Below are 22,904 nucleotides of genomic sequence, written 5' to 3' on the forward strand. Positions count from 1 at the left end.
CAAATGCTTGGAGTTATTGATTTTTTTTTCCTCCCTGCTGCTAACCAAACACTTCTGGTCCTGTCACGGGCATCATCAGCTTATTGACTAAGTAAACATAACCCATTAAGCTGAACATTTTAAAAATAATAGGACATTACAGTGGCTATAGTAAAAAAAGAAGTCTGCATTCCAAATAAAAATAAAAACAAGAGGAAAAACAGTTCCTGAAGTTAATTAACTTTTATGTAGATTCAAGTTTCTGGAATTTAGGTTTGCATCCAAAAGAGAGAGAAAGGAATAAATTGAAAGAAGACTGGGGGGAAAAAAAAGCCCTTTCCTAAAGAAGCCAAAAAGGGGAGGGTGCAAGGAAGTGCATACTACAAATTTAAGGACAAGAAGAAATTATTTCAAAATGGAGATTGAAAGGGTAAAAAGGTGCGGCAGCAGCATGGTAAAGGCATGTTTTTATTTATTTATTTACTTATTAGCAGCAGGAGGTCTGTGCTGTTGTCTGAATATTTTTTTTAAGCCAGAGCTGAGCACAGCTGATGCCTGGCCTTGGAACATGTCAGTTTGAAGATAGCACGTACGGTATTAATAAATGTAGAACAATACTTGCTGTCAAGTTGGTTACAAGGCAGTAGTTCACTGAAGGGGGCCTGACAATGTCAAAAAGCATTAGACCAGAGCCAGCAAGTGCTTTATACGCCACAGCTGAACCCAAAAGATGAATTGATGCGCTGGATCTGACTTTAAGGCATCTGTCTGTTCTGGAGAGCGTGTGTTTGTCTGAAGAAGCTGGGAAACAAGTTGCTTTTCTCTCCTCCTCCAACCATCTGCCTACATGCGGAAAGCAAGGAGGAAGACGCAAGAGAACAACTCGTAATGTGTTGTAAATGGACAGGGATGCCTTGCAGACAATCTTCAAAAGCAGGAGCACATGCTCAGGAGAGGTGTTTAGAGGCACCTCTGAAGAGCAGGGCAACAGCTACTGGGCTGGGACACCGCAGAGAGGCTTTCCCCAGGGACAGGCTGTTGCAGGTGCTGCTGCTGGCTTCTCTGGCCCAAAGCCTCGTGGTGCTTTGGTGTGAGAGCTAGCAGGGAGAGAAGAGCCAGTCGGAAGAGACCCCAGGAGGGAGGTAAACAGGCAGATTACAAAGCGATAAAAAATAAGGGTATCAGCCTTCTACAGTGACTTAGAAGAAGGTGTGACCGTTTCCTCCACCCCCTCATCCTCATGCCTGTCGACTGAAGAATACTATTAAGGCAGGTAGTCACAGATCATTAATGACCTGTTAACAGCTTCTTTAATTTTCTAATAAGGGCCAACAGCAGCTGCTGTAATTATTCTGCTGGTCCTACAACATGCCCTGTGCCAGGCTGCAAAATACTTTTTTTTTTTCTGGAACACATTGTCATGCCTCTTAACATGCGTGTACTGCACACAGGCAATTTCATACCTAAGCAAAATTACAATCTTAGGCTCTCAGAGCATTCTGCAGCCATTAAATGTCTCTATCTTCCAGTGAAGTAGGAAGCAGGAAGTGTTTAGTCACTTATTTTTACATGCGTGAATTGAGACACCGCAACTTTATGTTTTTAGCCACAGTCGTGCAGTGAGTCAGTCCCTGAGCTGCTTGTGAAACCTGGGAGCACCGTCTTCTGCTTTGCCTGTGCTGGTGTCGTATGAACTGCAAAAGCCACAGATATATTGGAAGTAACACTGACTGGGGGCTTTTTCTATCTAAGCAGAGGTCCCTGGGAGTAGCGTTGTATAAAAGTGATGGTGTCTCTTTGCCACCCTTCCTAATTCCCACAAAGAGAGAGCGAAGTAGCATGCAACTAGAAAAGAAAACAAAAACAAATGGAAAAATGTGCGTGTTGTGGTCAAAGGCAAAGTCTTTCCTCTGCAGCCTTCAATTTAAGAAGTCTGTGGGTATGGATGCCTGCCAGCATCATTAGCAGCAGTGATTCCCTGCTAACTGGTCCTGTTTCCTTTTCTAATGGATCACAGCACACCTATGTGTCTTGTGTATTCTACATTTGACCAATTTCATTGTATTTAGTCCTTGATAATCTAGTATTTGATCAACCAGACCCACAAGCAAGTATTTGAAGATTACAGTAGCAATAAGTTTATGAGGAAATAATGTATGTTTTTAGCAGCTCGGTTTGAAAGCTACTATAGAGAATGTGTCTTGAAAATGCCATACAGCAGCCTAATTTTCAAAGATCCCAGCACTTTAAGGAAACAACGATCCTATAAAGGTATCACCTGCTGAGCACACACAAAGCACCGGATGTTTTGAAAAATCTCACCCTTCAACAGCATGTGAGAGTGTGATTTGTGCCTTTGTCCAGCTCGGACTGTCACACCTCCATGTTGGGCAAAGCCCTACGCTGTAGCTCCATAGGAGAAGCTTGTCCCTGTATCCCTAAAGGTAGGTTCACTGTAGGGAACAGCCCTGGTGTTGTGTTGAACCTGTCTAGGCTGGTATGTTTTAGCCTAAGAGAGGGCATGGTGCATGGGCAGGGACACAGCCCTGGTCTGTGGAGACCGAGTGCCCAACCTGGCACAGGCTTCCTGCAAAGTCATTCATGTTTTTTCTGCCACAGCTCTGCAAAATCAAAAAAATCCCTGCCTTCCCTAATGGGAGCTATAGAAGGACCTACAATTTAGTGAATAAAAAAGTGACATCATTTAAAGCATTAAACAGAGAGATTTTTTTCCCTCAAATCTTTTCCCACACATGGTCTGAGGAGGAAAATATGGATTGCAGTCAGCTGTTCTCTGAAATTCCTCTTGCCCTGACTCATTTTTGGAAGAGAAGTTGATTCATGCCAAACTGTCTTGTGAGCATCCAGCATATCTTTTCCTTTTTCCAAGGGTGGATGGATAAATCAGTAGCTAGTCCTCAGATCAAGTTAAAGGTCTGAGTCCAGATGCTGCACGTGCAATCGGTGTGGTTCCACCACTTCCTTCTCCCTTTTGCTCTCTCCATCTCCATCTCACACAGCTCTGTGCACAAGTTAACAAGCTGGATCTGTCTGAATGGAAACCTTCAAGTATTGTGAGAGTTTATTTTATTTCTTTTTTTAATGTTCCCATCCTAACTTTTTTTTTTCCCTTTTTGTCTTTCTGAAAATAGAATGTTTCTAGGTCAGAATCCCTGTTGGTCTTGTGCTGGTTTTGGTGTTCAATGCTTATTAAAAAGTCACGAGTCTTTGAGGTTATTTTTTCCCCAGGTGCCCCAGTGACAGCACCAGAGGCAATGGGCACACACTGAAAGGCAGGAGGTGCAGCCTGAACATCAGGAAACGCTTTTTCACTGTGAGGGTCACTAAGTGCTGGCACAGGTTGCCCAGGGAGGTTGTGGAGTCTCCATCCTTGGAGATACTCAAAAGCTGTCTGGACATGGTCCTGGGCAGCTGGCTGTAGGGAACCCCATTTGAGCAGGGGGAATGGAAAAAGTGACCTCCAGAGGTCCCGTCTGACCTCAACCCTTCTGTGATACTGTGATGCAGCTTTGGTCTCTTGTCAGTGAGGCACCTCATTTTCTTGGTGGCTCCTTTCAGTCAGGAACAGCAAATTTTAGAAATGCAGAGGGTGCTTCAGCATCCACAAGCTCTGGAAGGGACCCCCAACAAGCATGTAGAGTTTGCAGTGGGAAGGAATGAAATGCTTGTGGGGTCAGGATGGGCAAATTACATCTGGCAAATGACTAGAAACAAAGCAGGAGTGTAAGAATTACATATTACTTCCACTTCAATCACTCCGAGTAACATTCCTGTCCTTTTTGTTTCAGAGAGGGAGAGCTGTGACATAACTAATAAATACACTTCAAGTATCACCTGATGACTACAGCTCTGTGCCAGTGGCATTGGGAGCACAGGGGGGATGCTGAGAACTACTGTGAAAGGACTTGTCATGTGCAAAAACAGAGCAGAGAAATCTGGATGCCTGAATATTATGACATTTCATTTCAGTGCAGCCTACTGAGGCCTTGGTGGTTTCTGGAGTTATAACCATGTTTTTCAGACTGATGTACCACGTCATTCTCCTGCACAGGATGAAGATAAGCACGTCAAGAGGTGCTTAGGTCCAGGAGCTTTACAGTGCCAGTTGCTGGTACTGCGAGCTGCAACACTTAGTTCTGGCCATAGACAAGAATTCCAGACTTTGGGGCTGCACTGTGATCACACTGGGGGAAACATAGAAAAAAGGGTCACACACCTCCTCCATCTCCTCTGATAGCTTGTCTTCTTGAATGCCAGCTCTCCTACGTGCTAAGAAATAGCTGAGCTGGACTTAATGCAGTGGTGGGCAGCAGAAAAAGTTAGAAGGCAAGTTCAGCACTAGGCTGAACACTGCCTTTTCTCAGAACGTCCCCGTCCTGGAACGGCTTTCCCATCAACATGGCAAGGTGGCAATTTCTTCCTTAAGTGCATTTATCAAAAGGGCAGAATAGAGGAGGCTGAAACTTTCACAATCACAAACTCTATAGCTGAGTTCAAGAAAAGTTGCAGCACTTTCAAACTATACCTGGCACACTAGGGGCACCCTGACAAGCAAGATATGAAAGTGCAATTGCAGCTTTAATGTAGAAGTAGCAAGTTTCTGTACGTCATACTGAAAATACAACATCTTGCCAAGTTACAAAGGCAGCATTTTTTCGTACTCTGCAGTAAGACAACCCTGTTATCAAATAATAATGCCTTCATCTTTTGATGGTGCTGTTGGAAGTAGAAAAGGAGCTCTTTTCACATCTTGTTTTGTTCTGCCTCCATTTCTAATAAATGCAAGTGCCTGCAGCTGAAAAGCGGTATGCTAAAGTGCCCAGGTTTCTCTAACAGACACCTCAGGGAAGCACTGCTGGGGTTAACATATTGTTTTGCCCAGGCATATACAAGTGTATTGCAGAAGGCACTATGCAAATAGTGTTCACAGAGTTTATAATTTCCTGTTGGAACAGCAAAGAAAAGAAGGTCACTGATTTAAACCAGAGAATACAAATGATTTCCTGCCCACAAAGCTGCCAAATGCTTGGAGTTATTGATTTTTTTTTCCTCCCTGCTGCTAACCAAACACTTCTGGTCCTGTCACGGGCATCATCAGCTTATTGACTAAGTAAACATAACCCATTAAGCTGAACATTTTAAAAATAATAGGACATTACAGTGGCTATAGTAAAAAAAGAAGTCTGCATTCCAAATAAAAATAAAAACAAGAGGAAAAACAGTTCCTGAAGTTAATTAACTTTTATGTAGATTCAAGTTTCTGGAATTTAGGTTTGCATCCAAAAGAGAGAGAAAGGAATAAATTGAAAGAAGACTGGGGGGAAAAAAAAGCCCTTTCCTAAAGAAGCCAAAAAGGGGAGGGTGCAAGGAAGTGCATACTACAAATTTAAGGACAAGAAGAAATTATTTCAAAATGGAGATTGAAAGGGTAAAAAGGTGCGGCAGCAGCATGGTAAAGGCATGTTTTTATTTATTTATTTACTTATTAGCAGCAGGAGGTCTGTGCTGTTGTCTGAATATTTTTTTTAAGCCAGAGCTGAGCACAGCTGATGCCTGGCCTTGGAACATGTCAGTTTGAAGATAGCACGTACGGTATTAATAAATGTAGAACAATACTTGCTGTCAAGTTGGTTACAAGGCAGTAGTTCACTGAAGGGGGCCTGACAATGTCAAAAAGCATTAGACCAGAGCCAGCAAGTGCTTTATACGCCACAGCTGAACCCAAAAGATGAATTGATGCGCTGGATCTGACTTTAAGGCATCTGTCTGTTCTGGAGAGCGTGTGTTTGTCTGAAGAAGCTGGGAAACAAGTTGCTTTTCTCTCCTCCTCCAACCATCTGCCTACATGCGGAAAGCAAGGAGGAAGACGCAAGAGAACAACTCGTAATGTGTTGTAAATGGACAGGGATGCCTTGCAGACAATCTTCAAAAGCAGGAGCACATGCTCAGGAGAGGTGTTTAGAGGCACCTCTGAAGAGCAGGGCAACAGCTACTGGGCTGGGACACCGCAGAGAGGCTTTCCCCAGGGACAGGCTGTTGCAGGTGCTGCTGCTGGCTTCTCTGGCCCAAAGCCTCGTGGTGCTTTGGTGTGAGAGCTAGCAGGGAGAGAAGAGCCAGTCGGAAGAGACCCCAGGAGGGAGGTAAACAGGCAGATTACAAAGCGATAAAAAATAAGGGTATCAGCCTTCTACAGTGACTTAGAAGAAGGTGTGACCGTTTCCTCCACCCCCTCATCCTCATGCCTGTCGACTGAAGAATACTATTAAGGCAGGTAGTCACAGATCATTAATGACCTGTTAACAGCTTCTTTAATTTTCTAATAAGGGCCAACAGCAGCTGCTGTAATTATTCTGCTGGTCCTACAACATGCCCTGTGCCAGGCTGCAAAATACTTTTTTTTTTTCTGGAACACATTGTCATGCCTCTTAACATGCGTGTACTGCACACAGGCAATTTCATACCTAAGCAAAATTACAATCTTAGGCTCTCAGAGCATTCTGCAGCCATTAAATGTCTCTATCTTCCAGTGAAGTAGGAAGCAGGAAGTGTTTAGTCACTTATTTTTACATGCGTGAATTGAGACACCGCAACTGTATGGTTTTAGCCACAGTCGTGCAGTGAGTCAGTCCCTGAGCTGCTTGTGAAACCTGGGAGCACCGTCTTCTGCTTTGCCTGTGCTGGTGTCGTATGAACTGCAAAAGCCACAGATATATTGGAAGTAACACTGACTGGGGGCTTTTTCTATCTAAGCAGAGGTCCCTGGGAGTAGCGTTGTATAAAAGTGATGGTGTCTCTTTGCCACCCTTCCTAATTCCCACAAAGAGAGAGCGAAGTAGCATGCAACTAGAAAAGAAAACAAAAACAAATGGAAAAATGTGCGTGTTGTGGTCAAAGGCAAAGTCTTTCCTCTGCAGCCTTCAATTTAAGAAGTCTGTGGGTATGGATGCCTGCCAGCATCATTAGCAGCAGTGATTCCCTGCTAACTGGTCCTGTTTCCTTTTCTAATGGATCACAGCACACCTATGGGTCTTGTGTATTCTACATTTGACCAATTTCATTGTATTTAGTCCTTGATAATCTAGTATTTGATCAACCAGACCCACAAGCAAGTATTTGAAGATTACAGTAGCAATAAGTTTATGAGGAAATAATGTATGTTTTTAGCAGCTCGGTTTGAAAGCTACTATAGAGAATGTGTCTTGAAAATGCCATACAGCAGCCTAATTTTCAAAGATCCCAGCACTTTAAGGAAACAACGATCCTATAAAGGTATCACCTGCTGAGCACACACAAAGCACCGGATGTTTTGAAAAATCTCACCCTTCAACAGCATGTGAGAGTGTGATTTGTGCCTTTGTCCAGCTCGGACTGTCACACCTCCATGTTGGGCAAAGCCCTACGCTGTAGCTCCATAGGAGAAGCTTGTCCCTGTATCCCTAAAGGTAGGTTCACTGTAGGGAACAGCCCTGGTGTTGTGTTGAACCTGTCTAGGCTGGTATGTTTTAGCCTAAGAGAGGGCATGGTGCATGGGCAGGGACACAGCCCTGGTCTGTGGAGACCGAGTGCCCAACCTGGCACAGGCTTCCTGCAAAGTCATTCATGTTTTTTCTGCCACAGCTCTGCAAAATCAAAAAAATCCCTGCCTTCCCTAATGGGAGCTATAGAAGGACCTACAATTTAGTGAATAAAAAAGTGACATCATTTAAAGCATTAAACAGAGAGATTTTTTTCCCTCAAATCTTTTCCCACACATGGTCTGAGGAGGAAAATATGGATTGCAGTCAGCTGTTCTCTGAAATTCCTCTTGCCCTGACTCATTTTTGGAAGAGAAGTTGATTCATGCCAAACTGTCTTGTGAGCATCCAGCATATCTTTTCCTTTTTCCAAGGGTGGATGGATAAATCAGTAGCTAGTCCTCAGATCAAGTTAAAGGTCTGAGTCCAGATGCTGCACGTGCAATCGGTGTGGTTCCACCACTTCCTTCTCCCTTTTGCTCTCTCCATCTCCATCTCACACAGCTCTGTGCACAAGTTAACAAGCTGGATCTGTCTGAATGGAAACCTTCAAGTATTGTGAGAGTTTATTTTATTTCTTTTTTTAATGTTCCCATCCTAACTTTTTTTTTTCCCTTTTTGTCTTTCTGAAAATAGAATGTTTCTAGGTCAGAATCCCTGTTGGTCTTGTGCTGGTTTTGGTGTTCAATGCTTATTAAAAAGTCACGAGTCTTTGAGGTTATTTTTTCCCCAGATCTTAATTTGTGTTAACAGGTTTAGCTGATACTGAACCAGTTCTGCTCATATGGGCAACTTCTGGAAACAATCCATGTGTCCAAGATGTTAGAAAGTAATTAGTTTTCCTCAAAGCCTTAGGCTTTTAAGTGTTGATCTGATGTATTTCAAAGGGACTTGACTTTCAGAAGAAGGATAGGGTCAGCATTGTCTGAAGGAGGGGCCCTTCTGGGAAGTGTGTAAAGATGGGCATTTGAAATAAACTTACCTCATCTGAGAATCTGGGAAGGATTTAGGGTAGCATTTATTTTTGGTTTTCAGTAGGAAATATGAATAAGAGCAAGGTGTTTGCGAAGTGCCAAAAGCATGTACTGCTATAATACTATATAATAAAAGGTATTATATCAGCAAGATGTTTGGCTTTAGGGCTGCAAACCTTCCAGTCTCTTGCTGGTATTTTTAAAGGCTTTATAAATCAGGCTCCATGCTTATCACGGCAGAGTAGATCACATCTTTTACCCCCTCGTTTCTGGAAGCAGACACATTACAAGGGAACAAGCATCATATGATTTACACTATGTTCCTGCCTTAAACATTTTTTCCCTGTGACTGCCTCCCCTGACATTCAGTTCCTTTAGGTCATTGTCTACTGCATGCCTATTTAATGCATGCACGTTGATCGTATTATTGAAGTTAGTAAGACTACAAACAAGCATAAGCCTTATCAGGATTGGAGTTAGAGACTCTAAAATTCCAGGCAGGTACTAACTTCTAACACAGCCGCGTACGGTTCCTAGCCCGGTGATGTCTGCAGTACTTCTGTGAACTTCTGTGACCATTTTCTTTTCTCTTTACAAGGTACAATGTGACCTGTTAGCCAAGAAGGTTATTACAGACTCCTTGTGTTTCTTGATGTGTTTTTCCCCATCTCAGTTGACTTAAATCTAGATAGATCATCAGTTTTGGCTTTGAGAACTTGTCAGTGTCTTTGGCATAATTAATGTATTGATAGATAAATGCCTAAAGAATGGCAAGAGCCAAGTAGTTACCACTGCATAGAAAGCATTGCAAGCTCTTTGATCTTTCCATGAGAAACAGTTTGGTACTCTTCACTGATCATTTACCTTGCAGGTTCAGTGAACCTATTCTTGGAAACTATATACAGAAAATACGCATCACACTATGAAAACCTCCCTGGCTTGGCAGCCTACTTCTCCCAAGCTCCTGCTAAGTACGGAGTGCTATTCCCTCTCATCCTGACAGCAAGAGACAGTCAAAGGACTGTATTTGCTATTTCTTCATGTGATTCTTTTGTTTTAATGTGCTCATTTGGAAGCTGGGCTGTGACACATGCTGTGGGGAGGCACGGGTACAGTGTAGAGCAATTCTTTTGAACCTTGGATTGCAGCGCTCGTGACCTCACTCCCAGCGGCAGGGAAGTGAAGAAGCTGTCCTATAGTTTTCTCAGGTAAACCACTCACTGTTAAAACCGTAAACAACACCGATCTGTCTTTCTAGCACCTTGGATGCAACTTTTTAATTTACCCTACTTATGAATCCTTAATCTTAAATCCTTTGCAATTCACCTCTAAAACACAAAAGAGTGAACATTCACACCTTCCTCCCCCCTCCATGGTGTCCAATTACAGAAACATACAATTAGGGATGTTAATGACAGATTATTAGGCATTAACCTATAACGCTGTGCTCCAATAACAGCAAAAATGGGTCACACTGTAGGTATAATTATCCTGCTTCTCCAATAACGTGCCCTAGATGTGCCTCTTTTCTGCTATATCCCTCATGTTCCAGTACAAAGCACAGGCAGCTCCAGTTGTCTTGGAGGATGATCTGGAGCGGGTGGTTGAACTGGCTGGCACATGAGCCTGGCCTTCAAAGAGACTGAGCAAACTAGGTTGTAGCATCTTTGCAACTTAGGAGAAAAGCAAAAAAGGATTTAGGCACCTGCCTTCGTTACCTGCAGTTGGGAACTGGCAGACTCAGTTTCACAGAGGGGTAAACCAAGGGATGGCAGGAGAAGGCTTCTTGGACAAGGGGAACAGCGGCCCCACCATTTCTGTCTGCGCAGCACTGGGGTGGTGCAATAGCCTGCAGGGGAAGAGGGCACATAGAGGGGTGAAGGTGGGCAGGCAGGAGGGAGAGAAATGTGCTACAGGCGAGCCCACAGGATGAGACCATGTAGCTTAAGAGCATGTGAGGAAGTAGTCTGTAACAGTGAAGTACAAAACGTGTATGAAGGTATATAAATATGTAGAAACGTGCAAATGACAGCGCCCAAGAGAGGAGAAAAAGGAAATGAAACTAAAATATCTGTAGGCACCATGTCGGGCGTTGTACTAACTGAGCAAGCCACCTGCGTTGTAGTGTGCGCCCCAGGAGATGTGATACAACTACAAGAATGAGGTGGCTGTTTAGAGTCCTTAATCACTCTATTGACTACTTACACTTTCCTTGTCAATTAGCTAGCAGCAAAGACAGAAAATAAACTTAACGCAGTTTCCTGGCTTGCCAGTAATCGTCCTTGTACATAGACTTGTCCCTTCAGAGCATTTTAACCAGGGTAAGCTACATGTGTCTAAGAACTGATCCACAAGGAGACCCTGGAAAGGACCATTTCAAATCTGGCTGAAAAGGTGTTTTATCTCCCTCTATGCCAAAATATGCCTTTTCAGTGCATCTGGAGAAGAACGACTGCGAAAAAAAAGTACTAGTCCTACTTCTGGTTTGGTTGTGAATTAAGCAAACTTCTTTCTTATTAGTTGCTGAGGTTTTGGTGAAGGCAGACCATATGTGCAAAATCTTTGGTGTTTCTGAACGTGGTGGCAGGGGGCACCGTTTGTGCTGTTACTTCTCAGAAATGAGGTAAATAGTATGTTGACACTATTTCCATGAAAAAGGGGAAAATAATATGCTGAAATGATGATCCTGTCAAAACTGTCCTCTCTTTGGTGACAGTACCCATGATGAAGGTATTTTGTAGACAGGGAGTGTCATGAAGCTGTCTCTAAAATGTTGTCCTGGCATGTTATTAGTATAGGAATTAGCTCATACCCAGATGTCTTGTGGATCTTACAAGATCAGTAGATGGGCAAGAGAGTGAGAATGTGAAATACAACTGTGTGCTTGTGCTTGTGTGTGGTTTGCCTCACCTCCTGTGACTTCCATGACTACCTGGGTGGCTTGCAGGAAAGCTGGACCTGGGGCCGACTCAAATCCCACCAGCCCAAAGGAGAGCTTCATTACAGAAGGGTTAGGCAACAGTTCCAGCTTTGAAGTTAGACACTCAGGTCCATGGTCAGGCCTATTGATAAGTTTTAATTTAATTTAATAGTAGTCTCTTGCCACACATACGTAGTGTGTCATGCCAACATCTCAGGTCATCAGTGGTTTAAAGGCTCCCAGCTCCTTGTATTGGTGGCCTGGCAGTATATTGTCTTGGCCAGGTGGGTAGGCAGTGGCCCAAATTGAGATAGCCAGCAGTGATCACACTGAATTTGCACGGATCAAGCTGCTCGTCTCTGATTTCAGAGCACTGTTATTGTTTACTGTTCAGTCTGTGATGGCACCCAGAAGCTGGAGGTGCTGGTGGAGCTTGGTAGTGCCAGGAGGAGGAGAAGGAAAAGGATAAGGAGGAGGAAATGCCTTGGTGAAAATGCCCTTGCTTTACCACTGCTTGCCTTTGGTGGAAGTGCCTGAGACCAGCCTCTGCCACATGAATTTCAGAGACTGAAACAGAAATCTGAATTTGCTGAAATAAGGGAGAATTTCCTAAGCCCAGCCTATTTTTAGAAGATCCTCTGTGGAGAAAACAAAGTCTAATTAAAAACAGACTTTATTGTTGCAGTAACCCACCATTTCACATGTGACCCTGGGAGCCTTCCACCTCTCTGGGTTTGTTAAATCTTGCTGGTAACTACCCGAGTCCTGCTCAGTTTCAAAGTCAAGCCTGAATACTACTTTTTCCACGATATCTTACTATTTTCAAGGCACAAAATGAACATCATCTTTATTAGGAAGCTCTGCTGTTTAATTTTTATTTTTAGAGAACACTACTTAGAATGATTTAGTGTCTCTTTTTTTTTTTTTTTACTGTAGGCTCAGTGTTTTTGGTGTGTGCTAATCTCCACTTAATCTTTCTTACCGCTGCAAATAGCATGGAGGAAAAGATGTTTTTGCAGAACAGCGTAGCTTGGAAATTGTGCTTTTTTAATTACCAGCTGTGAAGAAATCTGTTTTTCCACCAGTTGACTTGCATACTTTTTAGTGGTATAACAGGTTCTGAGGGGAGATCTCCGCCACAGATAGCAACATGAACTTCCCTCCTTAAGAGGCAATTGCACGTCATATCTATAAAATTCTCCTAAATGCATTATCTTAACAGTTACTCCTTCTGTGGCAAATGAAGTCGAGGGGGTTTGGTCCTTCCCTTTAATAGATCTCTACGCTTTGCAGGCTGTAAGTAATTTTCAGAAAGGCTGAGGACAGGAGGCACACTTCTGGGCATGTCTTGTCCCTAGCGAGCCACCTCCATGGCACTTCAGCAGAGAGCAGATGGGCGCAGCAAACACGGGTGGCCAGAGGGCAGAAATCTGAGCAATGAGCCCTCGCAGACAACGGCTCCTTACTACATTTAGGTCTTCCACAAGCTGACACCATTCGTACCTCTGGTGTCATCATTCAGAAGTCAGCAGCAGCTGCATGCCAAGGGATGCTGAAGGATTTGGATGCAATATCTGGACATCCATTCCAAAAGGGACCACGATGGCAAGAAAGGGGAGCAGCAGCCCACATGTGAGGGACACTTCAGTCCTTGCTTTTGGAAGCTAACAGGGAATTGTGGGATCAAAGAGGAGGTTTGCAAGGTCTTGAGAGACTTGTTAAAACGCGTAGCTCTGAACCTCTTCCCGCAACGTGCTGTCATAGGACTGGCTTGGGAAAATGGCTGAGAAACAAGTGGGAGGAGAGCATCAGGGGCTAGCCTGGGGGTGGTGTGGTCCTGCCTGCGGGCTTCCCACTCTTACTGAAAGCAAGCAACGGAGATACTCTCCCTGTTACGGCAATGAGGAACTTTGCAGAGCCAGTGCGGGCTGCACAACTTGGGTGCACCTCAGCCTCCCACATCCCTGCTTCACCAGGACCAGCAAGGGGCGATGGCTGCAGGCAGGGGCAGCATATCAGGAGCAGCCGGGAGTGCTGCATTGGGCAGCAGAGCTTGCCGGGACCACCATTTCTCAGCTCTCTTGCCAGATGGCTCGGCATGGCACCATTAGGGTGCTTGCGGCCGCTGACCTGCTGTGAGTGGAGGTGGCAATGAGAGCATGCACAAGCACGTGACTGATCAGCATGAAGCTCCTCGTACTTTCCATCCCCCTTGTTTGGGTGCGAGCAGACCGTGAGACCTAACAAACCTCAAACCCACTGAGAGCGAGTTGCAGAGCCTCCAATTTCCGCCCTTTGCTAGGCAGGTCCCCTGAGCCTCAGTCGAAACCTCCTTGCTGGTGCAAGAGCTCCACGTCTTCCCACTTTTACTCAGCAAACTGCTGGCAGCACCCCCCACCCCCAGGCATTTGCGTTCAATTACCCTGAATTTCATCACAGAAAGCAAATTTTGCCTGGCCACAACTTTGAAAGGGGCAAAAACAAATGCTGCGGGTCACAGCCTGTTATAGATGATCCGCTCTCCAGATTTAGCACCTTTTTTTTTTATTTTTCTCCCTGTTACGTGGTGTTGGATCCTCCTCCTGGCCAGATGGATCTTACAGGAAACTCTGTTATTAATCAGATTTTGCAGTTGGGTGTGGGTGTGTGTGTGTGTAGGGAGGCAGGAAATAATGTTACAAATTGTGATTTAAGGAAAGCTGCAAACACAAGCGGGTGAGCAGACGGCTCTTGCTGTCCTTGTGAAAAGGCTGCTGCCGTTTCTCTGTAAAAGCACACTCGTACTTCCTCTGCTGCAACTTCTCACACCGCTCAAGTTCCCCAGGGGAAGTGAAGCAGAAAACTCATCAGAGAAACAGATCAGGAGTGAGGGAGATGGTGACTGACTGTACCAATGGCACAATTTGGGGATTTGGGGGCATAAAACAGACATAACACCCACATCCTTCTCTGCATTGCTACCATTACTAGCCATTCATAATTCTGAAGTAAATTAAAACTTAAATATTAAGAATAATTAAAATCAAGGGAACTAGTTAACAAGGAAAGCCTTCGACTAAGGGATAGCATGCATTACGTTTGAACGCAAGTGCCGACAGGGCAGTAGACGAAAGTTATACCTGGGTTTCATTCATGGTTTCCCTTGGGCTAGAGGACGCAAGAGATCGTGCACGGGCACGTCAGCAGAGCGGGGAGCAGAAGGAGGCTGCCTGTGTCACCCTGACCCGGCCACGACGGGAAGGAGTCCTGACATTTGCCTCCCCACCCTCTCTAAACTGTGGTTGTTGACTGAGCCATACCTGACTAATGCATACCTGAGGGATGCTAGAGGTGGTTTTTCACAACAGGACTCAAATGGCCTTGCCCAGGTCACACTTCCGTAACTGGTTTGGGCCTGGGTTTATTAACCAGCCCTGGCTGAGCGTAATAGCTAAGTCACAACATCACAGCACCAGGATTGAGGTGTGAAGCCTTTGGGATTAGAAATCCCACACAGCTTCCCAAAGCATTCAGATGTCTATGTGCCTACATCAAAAAGGGCAGACTTTGGCTGATTTTTTTTTTTTTTTTTTTTTAAATTGCTGTCAAGAACATTCGTCCCTGCCATCCCAGCTGCGAGAAAAAGCAAGAGCATAAGCCGATACTCGGATGCTTGGTCAAGTCCCATCCTGCCACAGCCTGAAGCAAAAAGTGCTACGCTCCCCCAGTGACAACTCGGCTCGACTCCCACCAACCCGCTGTGGGCAGGAGCATCAGCTCAGGCTCTTCAGGCCACAGGGTCCCTCTCTCACCCAAGCCGTGGAAGCCTTTAGTCGATTGACTTTCTCAGAGGTGTTTCTTATTCCGCTGGGTTATTCATTCAAATGCCAAAACTGTGATTCATTAAAAGGGCAAGCTTGGGCTGGGGGGAGTGCAGGAAGGAAGAAAAATAGCTTGTGAGAGCCTTCCTGTTTATCCACGGCTTGGGAGAAAAGCACCACAACAGAATACGCACACCCTGGCTCCATTATCTTTGCTGGCGCAGCGCTGGCTTGGCTCTGTCCCTTACCACTCCAGGCCAAATCCAGCCCTGCCGCGAGCGTGTTTACTTTAGTGGAGTTTACTCGAGAGAGAAATCCGGCCCCCGGAGCCTGAATGCCCGCAGTGTGCGAGCGAGCGCGCCGGCACCAGGAGCCCCCGCGACAATGCGCCGCGGCGCTGGCCCCTGGCCACACCGGGGAGGTCATTTTCTTCTCGGCAATTAGCGAAGTGGTGGCATCGCTAAAAGAAGTTGAATAAACACATTCAACCCGGCTGGGTCCCCGGTTTGCTCTGTTCTCACCACCCTTCCTTCTGGGCGCACGGTGGGGCCCCCGCCGGCGAGAGCCCGATGCCTCTGCACTGCGCTTTCATTCAGGCCTGGTTGGAAAGGGCTTTTAGAAAAGAGGAGGAGGGGGGAAATAGCCCTATAGCTTTCTTCTTTTACAACAAATGTCTTCCCTTTTTCTTTTCAGGGAGGAAAAATGCCAGCTTCTCTAAGAAAACTGCAGCAAATGGCTGTTTTCATGGGACTGTTCAGTGGCGGGGGATGCATCATGATGTATAATCTTATGCAAAGTAAGTCTCGGTGCTGTTAGCAACCTTATTGCTCCTCGGCCCCTTTCATTTGCTTTTGCGTAGCGGGGAAAAATAGCAGCATGCAAGATATGAAAAGCGGATGAAGTTAAGGGACGTGTGGCTGAGCCTCTGGGTTCTGCCTCCAGGGGCTCCGCTCTGTTCATCCCCAGGGCTCCTGCTCTCCCAAGCACTGCTGCATGCATTTCCAGAGGCAGGTGTTGCATAGGGAGCAGGCTGCTGCGGTCAGGAGAAAGGCTGGTTTCCGGGGGGTTTCCTGAGGGTGAGGGCAAAGTGAAAGCTTAGGGAGAAATGCAGGTTTTCGTTTCTTAGTGAGATTTTAAAATGGGCAGGAAAAGATGACCATCTGTGAGAAGGCATTAAAGTCTAGCGGTTTTATCTGTAAATCTCTTTGTGGCGCTGGCCCTTAAGCACAACACACCTGTGGAGTGCTAAGACATCTTTAGTTTCTCCTGCATGAAGGGCAGATGAGAATGCTCAGCACCGAGAAGATGAGGACAAGGGGAGAAAAGCTAGACAGGTGCCATTGCTGTTTATAGACAGATCTAGTTGCTATGTGTCTTTGGCCAAGAATCCAAATTATTAGTCCAAATGATAGATGTCTATTTTTTTCTAAAATTGTTTCTAGATACTTAGCATCAGACCAGAAAGAGGCTTTGCCTCACTCCTGGGGGGTGCTATAGGCCTCTTGGCCCTATGCCTCTTCCTTCCCGGTACTGTCAAATGATACTGCTTTTCACCTACCCCTATATCACAGGATGCTGCCAGAAAAGTGTAGCCAAGCCTGTTCCTCAAGCCCTCAGATAAGCTTTAAAACCTCCCCTTCATTTTACACGTATTAATAACAAATCAGACAAGGCTGGAAAGCAGGCTTTAATTTTAGGCAGCTCATGCCCTCAGGCTCTGGAGTACATGACAGATATATGATCCTCTTACGCTTTAAAATATTGAATCTGGCTTTAACAAGGACATTAGCATTTTTTAATTTTCAGCTCCAGCTTTGTTATATAGAAATCTCTTGGGGGGGAGGGGGGGAAGGAAGTCACCCCCCATGCTATACAGAAACTCAAAGGGCTTGTTCCCCGCATCGCTTAGCTGTGCAATCAAGTGGCGCAACTCAATGGCTACTTCTTGCTCTGTTGCAATATCAGTGGCCGCCGAGTAGCTGTCTGGTAGCTGTGTGACAAACCAACCGGGCTGTTGAAAGGACACTTTCTGCTGCAGAGTGTGTCTTTCTGTAGCCTCCAGCAGACAGAGGGAGCCACACTGGGACCCTTCCTCCCTTGGCCCATGCCCAGGGTTATCCCAGTCCCTTCTGCCTTCCCAGTGCACAGAACTAGCCCATACTGGGACCTGTGAGGAGCAAGCGGCTTCCATAGTGGTGGGAGCAGGGGAAGAGGGGTGCTTCCCTCCCTTCCCTTCAGGCTGAAGGGAAGTTTGCATGCGCATGGTCTCTGTGAAAGTTTGTACAACCTCACTCTCCACCTCCACACCCCCCTCACAGGAGCAGTCTCCCCAGCCAACTTCGGCATGCTTTCAGCTCTTCTACTGAAAATGCATGGCCAAACGGATTAGTTGGGCATTTTATGTCCAATACATGAGATGCTAACAAGGAACAGCTGAGAAGGAACACCGGGAAACTTGAACCCGTTTCCCCTCCAACCTGCAGGATGAGCACAACATAATTCTAATGTGGTCTGTGTGGCTGCTTGCCACCATCCGTTGGCAAGAAAGGGCTGGCGTGCTGCAACCCCTTTTGCTGGAGCTCCTCAGGATGGCCCAGGGGGCTGGGGTGGACCAGGGCAGGCTGCAGCCTAGCAAAGCTGTTTCTATGCCAACTGGATGCTGCCTGCTCACAGGGGCTGCCTCTAATTAGGGAGAGAGGGCAGCATCCTTCTGCCTCACTCTCCAAGAGACCAGGAAACAAACCTTACACCTTGTTTTAAACTCTTTGAAGGCAAGAGCAAAGTTGCCAGAGTAGGATTTTCACACATACACATTCTTAGGTTAACTCTGCCCTTCTTGATGTCAAGAGAGTAAAGTTAGGCTGGTGTGAAGCACATCTAGCAATCTCAGCAGACAAGCCTTAAAACTGTTTATAAGCAAGTCTCTGCTTCCGTAAGGAAGGCCAGCACGTTTCCAGCCTCACAGCTCTGCATTGTGCAGTGGTCACCAGTGGACAGCGTTTCCCAGCTATACGTAGTAACCAGACATTGATAAGTAGCAATTTACTACAGTTGTCCTCCATATGCCAACACTGCAGCATCCAGTCGACTGTGCTATTGTTGCTGCTTGACCATTAACTCTTAACGGTGCCTCTTCGTGCCTCCTTTTCAATGTAGAGTTGCAGCTTCGTGGCTGCCACTTGAAAAGCTGATCAAGACCACAGCTGGAGTTTCACAGCAGCAGCTGTTCCTGTCTCACACCAATGTCTGCAAAATATTCTCCATGCTTAAAGTATTTTCTGTACCTCCTTTGAAAAAATAAAAATTGCATTCGGAACATTTTCAGACATTCCTCCTTAGGCTTTTTTTCCCTTCTTTTTTTTTTTGTTCCTTTTAGATGACGTACAAACGTATGAAAAGCAGGGAGACACAGGCATAAGCTGGACTGTCTATCAGTATGGAACAGGCTATATTCAGAGCCCTCTTCACTTAAGTGAGCTGAATAACGTTACAGCTCAGCACTGCTTCTCTTCTCTGATGTAAGGGTGCGTTTCCTCCTTTACCCAGATTTCTCCTAACTAATAGTTTCAGAGTGTTTTTCAGGGAGGCTGTGGTAGCCTGGAGGAAATGTCTTTTTCTTTTTCACTTGTGTTTTGACTTTAAGTGGACAGTCTCTTCACTACCCTGTTTCTCTCACCTAGAGAGTTTTGCCAGGACCCAGTATTATCAGCAGGCTTTGGAGCAATTGAACAGCAATCCGGATGCCCTGGAAGCCCTGGGTGCCCCCCCCCTCAAGGTTCACAACATCCGACTGACGGATGGGAGTAACCGTGTGGACACAGAAAGAGCACAGGTAACGCTGGGGAGGTGGTGTCACAGGGTGGCTTCCCAAGGCACCGTGTGACAAGAGATCAGCTAGGGGATTTTCAGCAGGTCACAAGTGACCTGGGGGCATGGGAAAGCAGCAGGGTGGGATAACAGTTGATTTGGAAGAGGAGTGGATTTCCAGAGCATAAATGTATGCTTTGACATGAGGGACTAAAACCAGCAAGAGTGACATCTTTGTGTTGTGCTATATGGGCACATCACAGAATGCCAAGGGACCTCCCAAGTCAGTTGATCCCCCTCCTGCTACTGTAAGCCACAAAGTCATTTTCAGAAACCTATCAAGGTCCATCTTTAAAATAGCAGCTGCCTCCCTCTTGTCCCCAGATATGTCCTACGCTAGTTTTTAAAGCTTTATTCCAGCAGAGATTTACAGCTGCTCACCAGCTATGCTGTGGCACAGCACAAATGATGTGGATTTTAAAAGCATCTGTAAGCCTGTGCCATGGAGGATGGCTGCCCAGCGTGGGGCTGAGCGCTGGGGTTACAGAGTGACTGGAGAATGCTGCACTGGGTGCTGAAGTATTGCACAAGGCTGCCTTGTGTCAGCCTAGCATTGGGGCGAGGCAAACCTCACAAACACAAGTTCACTTCCACGCTGTGGGCTGCTGCCTGAAGAGGACTTTCCATCAGTGTTTTTACCCATTAATCCAGGCTGCTCTTCCCTGGTTTTGCTGATGACGCTAAATGTCCCTAGTGACCTCTCCTGGCAACTCGCTGAGGGATCTCGTCACATTTGAATCACTTTATTCCTCCTGGTGACTAATTTTGAGTCCTGGGCAGTAAGGAATAGGGCAGATGGTGCAGTGAAGGAGAGGGGCTGTCAGGGTTAAAAAAAAAAAAAAAAATCAACCTTTAACCAACTCTCATAAAATTCCACTTTCCATCTTGCCCCTGCCAGGCTTTACCCCTGTGATACCCTGGGCCAAACTGTTTCCCAATTTCTCAGGTGTTAAGAGATTCTACAAGGCAACATATATCTAAGGCCAAAAATGTGGGAAAAGAAGCACAACCTCTTACACTGATTGAAAAGAAGATGAGAACCTGTCCCACTGATGTTTTCCTGTGTCACCTTTTAAGAATGCTGGTTGCTTGGGTGACTCAGGGTGAAGTCAAACCCTGCCTTCTGCCGACCTCACCCAGGATACAAACCACCAACTTTCTTCTCCATGCTCATGAGCATTCATGTTCTCATGAAATAAACTACTTAATCATCATTAACAGTTACATCATAGATCAATTTACTAACTCCACAACATGCCCAGCTACTCCCTACTGAGCCAGCGGGAGAAGCCCGACATCTACCCTTCGTGATTGCAGTACCACCAGCAAACACTACACTTGAGATGATGTTTCTTTTATTCAAACATCAGGCCAAGTGCAATTAGCTGTGGTCAATGCTGCAGGTCCTAGCTTGCTTTGTTAAACAACTGAGTGGTAGAATTTGTGACGCTGACAAAAATCGTTGAACATCGCGTTGTCTCAATGCATGTTAACGGACTGATCTGCAGAGGATCTCAACCTGCAGGCTTGTTATGGGTATGGGAAGCTCTAGCACAGTGCAGGTTGCCTCTGGATTACCATGCATTCTGGCAAGGAAAGGTGTTTGCTCATAAATATTTCGGAGAGCTCTCATAAAATTCCACTTTCCATCTTGCCCCTGCCAGGCTTTACCCCTGTGATACCCTGGGCCAAACTGTTTCCCAATTTCTCAGGTGTTAAGAGATTCTACAAGGCAACATATATCTAAGGCCAAAAATGTGGGAAAAGAAGCACAACCTCTTACACTGATTGAAAAGAAGATGAGAACCTGTCCCACTGATGTTTTCCTGTGTCACCTTTTAAGAATGCTGGTTGCTTGGGTGACTCAGGGTGAAGTCAAACCCTGCCTTCTGCCGACCTCACCCAGGATACAAACCACCAACTTTCTTCTCCATGCTCATGAGCATTCATGTTCTCATGAAATAAACTACTTAATCATCATTAACAGTTACATCATAGATCAATTTACTAACTCCACAACATGCCCAGCTACTCCCTACTGAGCCAGCGGGAGAAGCCCGACATCTACCCTTCGTGATTGCAGTACCACCAGCAAACACTACACTTGAGATGATGTTTCTTTTATTCAAACATCAGGCCAAGTGCAATTAGCTGTGGTCAATGCTGCAGGTCCTAGCTTGCTTTGTTAAACAACTGAGTGGTAGAATTTGTGACGCTGACAAAAATCGTTGAACATCGCGTTGTCTCAATGCATGTTAACGGACTGATCTGCAGAGGATCTCAACCTGCAGGCTTGTTATGGGTATGGGAAGCTCTAGCACAGTGCAGGTTGCCTCTGGATTACCATGCATTCTGGCAAGGAAAGGTGTTTGCTCATAAATATTTCGGAGAGCAAGTGGTTTTCCCTGGGGGTTGCAGCTGTAACATAGTACATTTTTTCAGCAGGGAGAGATTAATGTATGGCAGAACAGGCATACTTGTATAGCCACGCACACGTAAGCCATTTGAAAAGCTTAGTGAAACTCTGAAATACATTAAAAAAAAAATAGGGTTTAAGTTAAAAGGGAGGTGTTGCATCTTTGACTGTAGAAGGAATAAGTGTCCATTTCAGTAACATGCTTCACTGAATCTTTAATGTACTTTTACATCCGCAGATAAAGTTACCGGTATCTGGAACAAAATCAGCGGGGTACCTCTATATTAACTCAGAGATGGACCACTCCCGTCAATGGTGCGTACTGGGAGAAATGTACAGACACGGGGAGAGAAGTGGTAGGAGAAGAGAGTGGAGCGGGATATTTGCCTTAGTCATCCATGTTGCTGAGATCATGCACACGTGTCTGAAGGTCTTGTGAAAGGTTATTACCAGCATTGCGGTAAAAATGTAAATGAGTTGAGAAACAGATTGAATTCATCCCTATGAATACAAACAGAACAACATGAGCCATTCATTTGTGTGAAATGTGTTCTACGAACTATAGGTCAGTGTATGTACAAATACTGTGAGCCAAGGTAACGTACTGTCCCCTCCCACCCCTCCTCCCCAAGAAGGTGCAAGGCTGTTGAACAGCAGTCCTAACTGTAGTCTGGTATCATCTATTGTAGTAGGGGCGTTATCTTGCACATTACGTCGGTTCCTCTCAAGGTGAGCTAAAAATCATGCAGGATTTTTTTCAAGCTATCCAGTAAACACAGTCTTTATCGTTAAAAAAGTGCTAGAACAGATACATTACAGGAGAAGGATGCTCTGACTCCACATCATATAGTAGTGACTTTACATTTTTGTAATACTGAAGCCTGAAAGCCTCTCTTGTCAAGGGTAAACTGATTCCTAGAACTGAGCAAAGAATTACTACATGAATTCAAAGTCTGTCTTCCATTGCAAAAGAGGAAATTTCATTAGATGCAAACCTCCTCATGTGTGCTTGTTCTCCGAGTTTGTTAGCTCTATTTAGAAACCCAAAGCTACAACATTTTTGCTCAGCTGCCACCAGCCATATGGTAATGTTTTCTTTTCATAATTAGATGAGCACAACTTACTGTATTTGTTGTCTGAATAGCTATGTGAAGCAAGGTGTAAAATGATGGGAGGAAGGCACTAGGCTGGGACTTGACAGGCTCAGGGACAGACTTGGCCTCCTCCCTAGCGACCAGAGATACGCCCAGAGGTCCCCAGCCATTTTTCTTGCACACCTACGCTCCCTGGGCACCTGGGCTCTCATCTCCTCACTCCTCCTCATCCCCTCCTCACAGATGGAGGGAAATAACAGTTCCCTCCTGTTTCACTGAGTTACTGTGAGTTTAACGTCTTGCAATCTTCAGTTATCCC

The 22,904-nt window shown here is 45.4% G+C and overlaps 1 protein-coding gene across 8 annotated transcripts in view; it reads left to right on the plus strand.

Moving 5' to 3' along the window:
- LOC104125205 (cytochrome c oxidase assembly factor 1 homolog) overlaps nucleotides 1–22,904 on the plus strand; it is a 47,327-nt gene that overhangs the window by 22,591 nt on the left and 1,832 nt on the right. For 6 of the 8 annotated variants that reach the window (XM_035893169.1, XM_035893167.1, XM_035893172.1 and 3 more), the window contains 4 exons: nucleotides 14,998–15,239; nucleotides 15,902–16,004; nucleotides 18,889–19,040; nucleotides 21,730–22,898. In XM_035893169.1, coding sequence (XP_035749062.1) covers nucleotides 15,057–15,239; nucleotides 15,902–16,004; nucleotides 18,889–19,040; nucleotides 21,730–21,930 — 639 coding nt within the window. In that variant the 5' untranslated portion in view covers nucleotides 14,998–15,056 and the 3' untranslated portion in view covers nucleotides 21,931–22,898. Of the gene's footprint in view, nucleotides 1–9,564; nucleotides 9,697–14,997; nucleotides 15,240–15,901; nucleotides 16,005–18,888; nucleotides 19,041–21,729; nucleotides 22,899–22,904 lie in introns of those variants that run through there. The other 2 variants (XM_035893171.1, XM_035893175.1) reach the window with 2 other exon arrangements.

This window comes from Egretta garzetta, unplaced genomic scaffold (assembly GCF_000687185.1).
Source record: "Egretta garzetta isolate BGI_Z169 unplaced genomic scaffold, ASM68718v1 scaffold244, whole genome shotgun sequence".
NCBI classification, from domain to species: domain Eukaryota; kingdom Metazoa; phylum Chordata; class Aves; order Pelecaniformes; family Ardeidae; genus Egretta; species Egretta garzetta.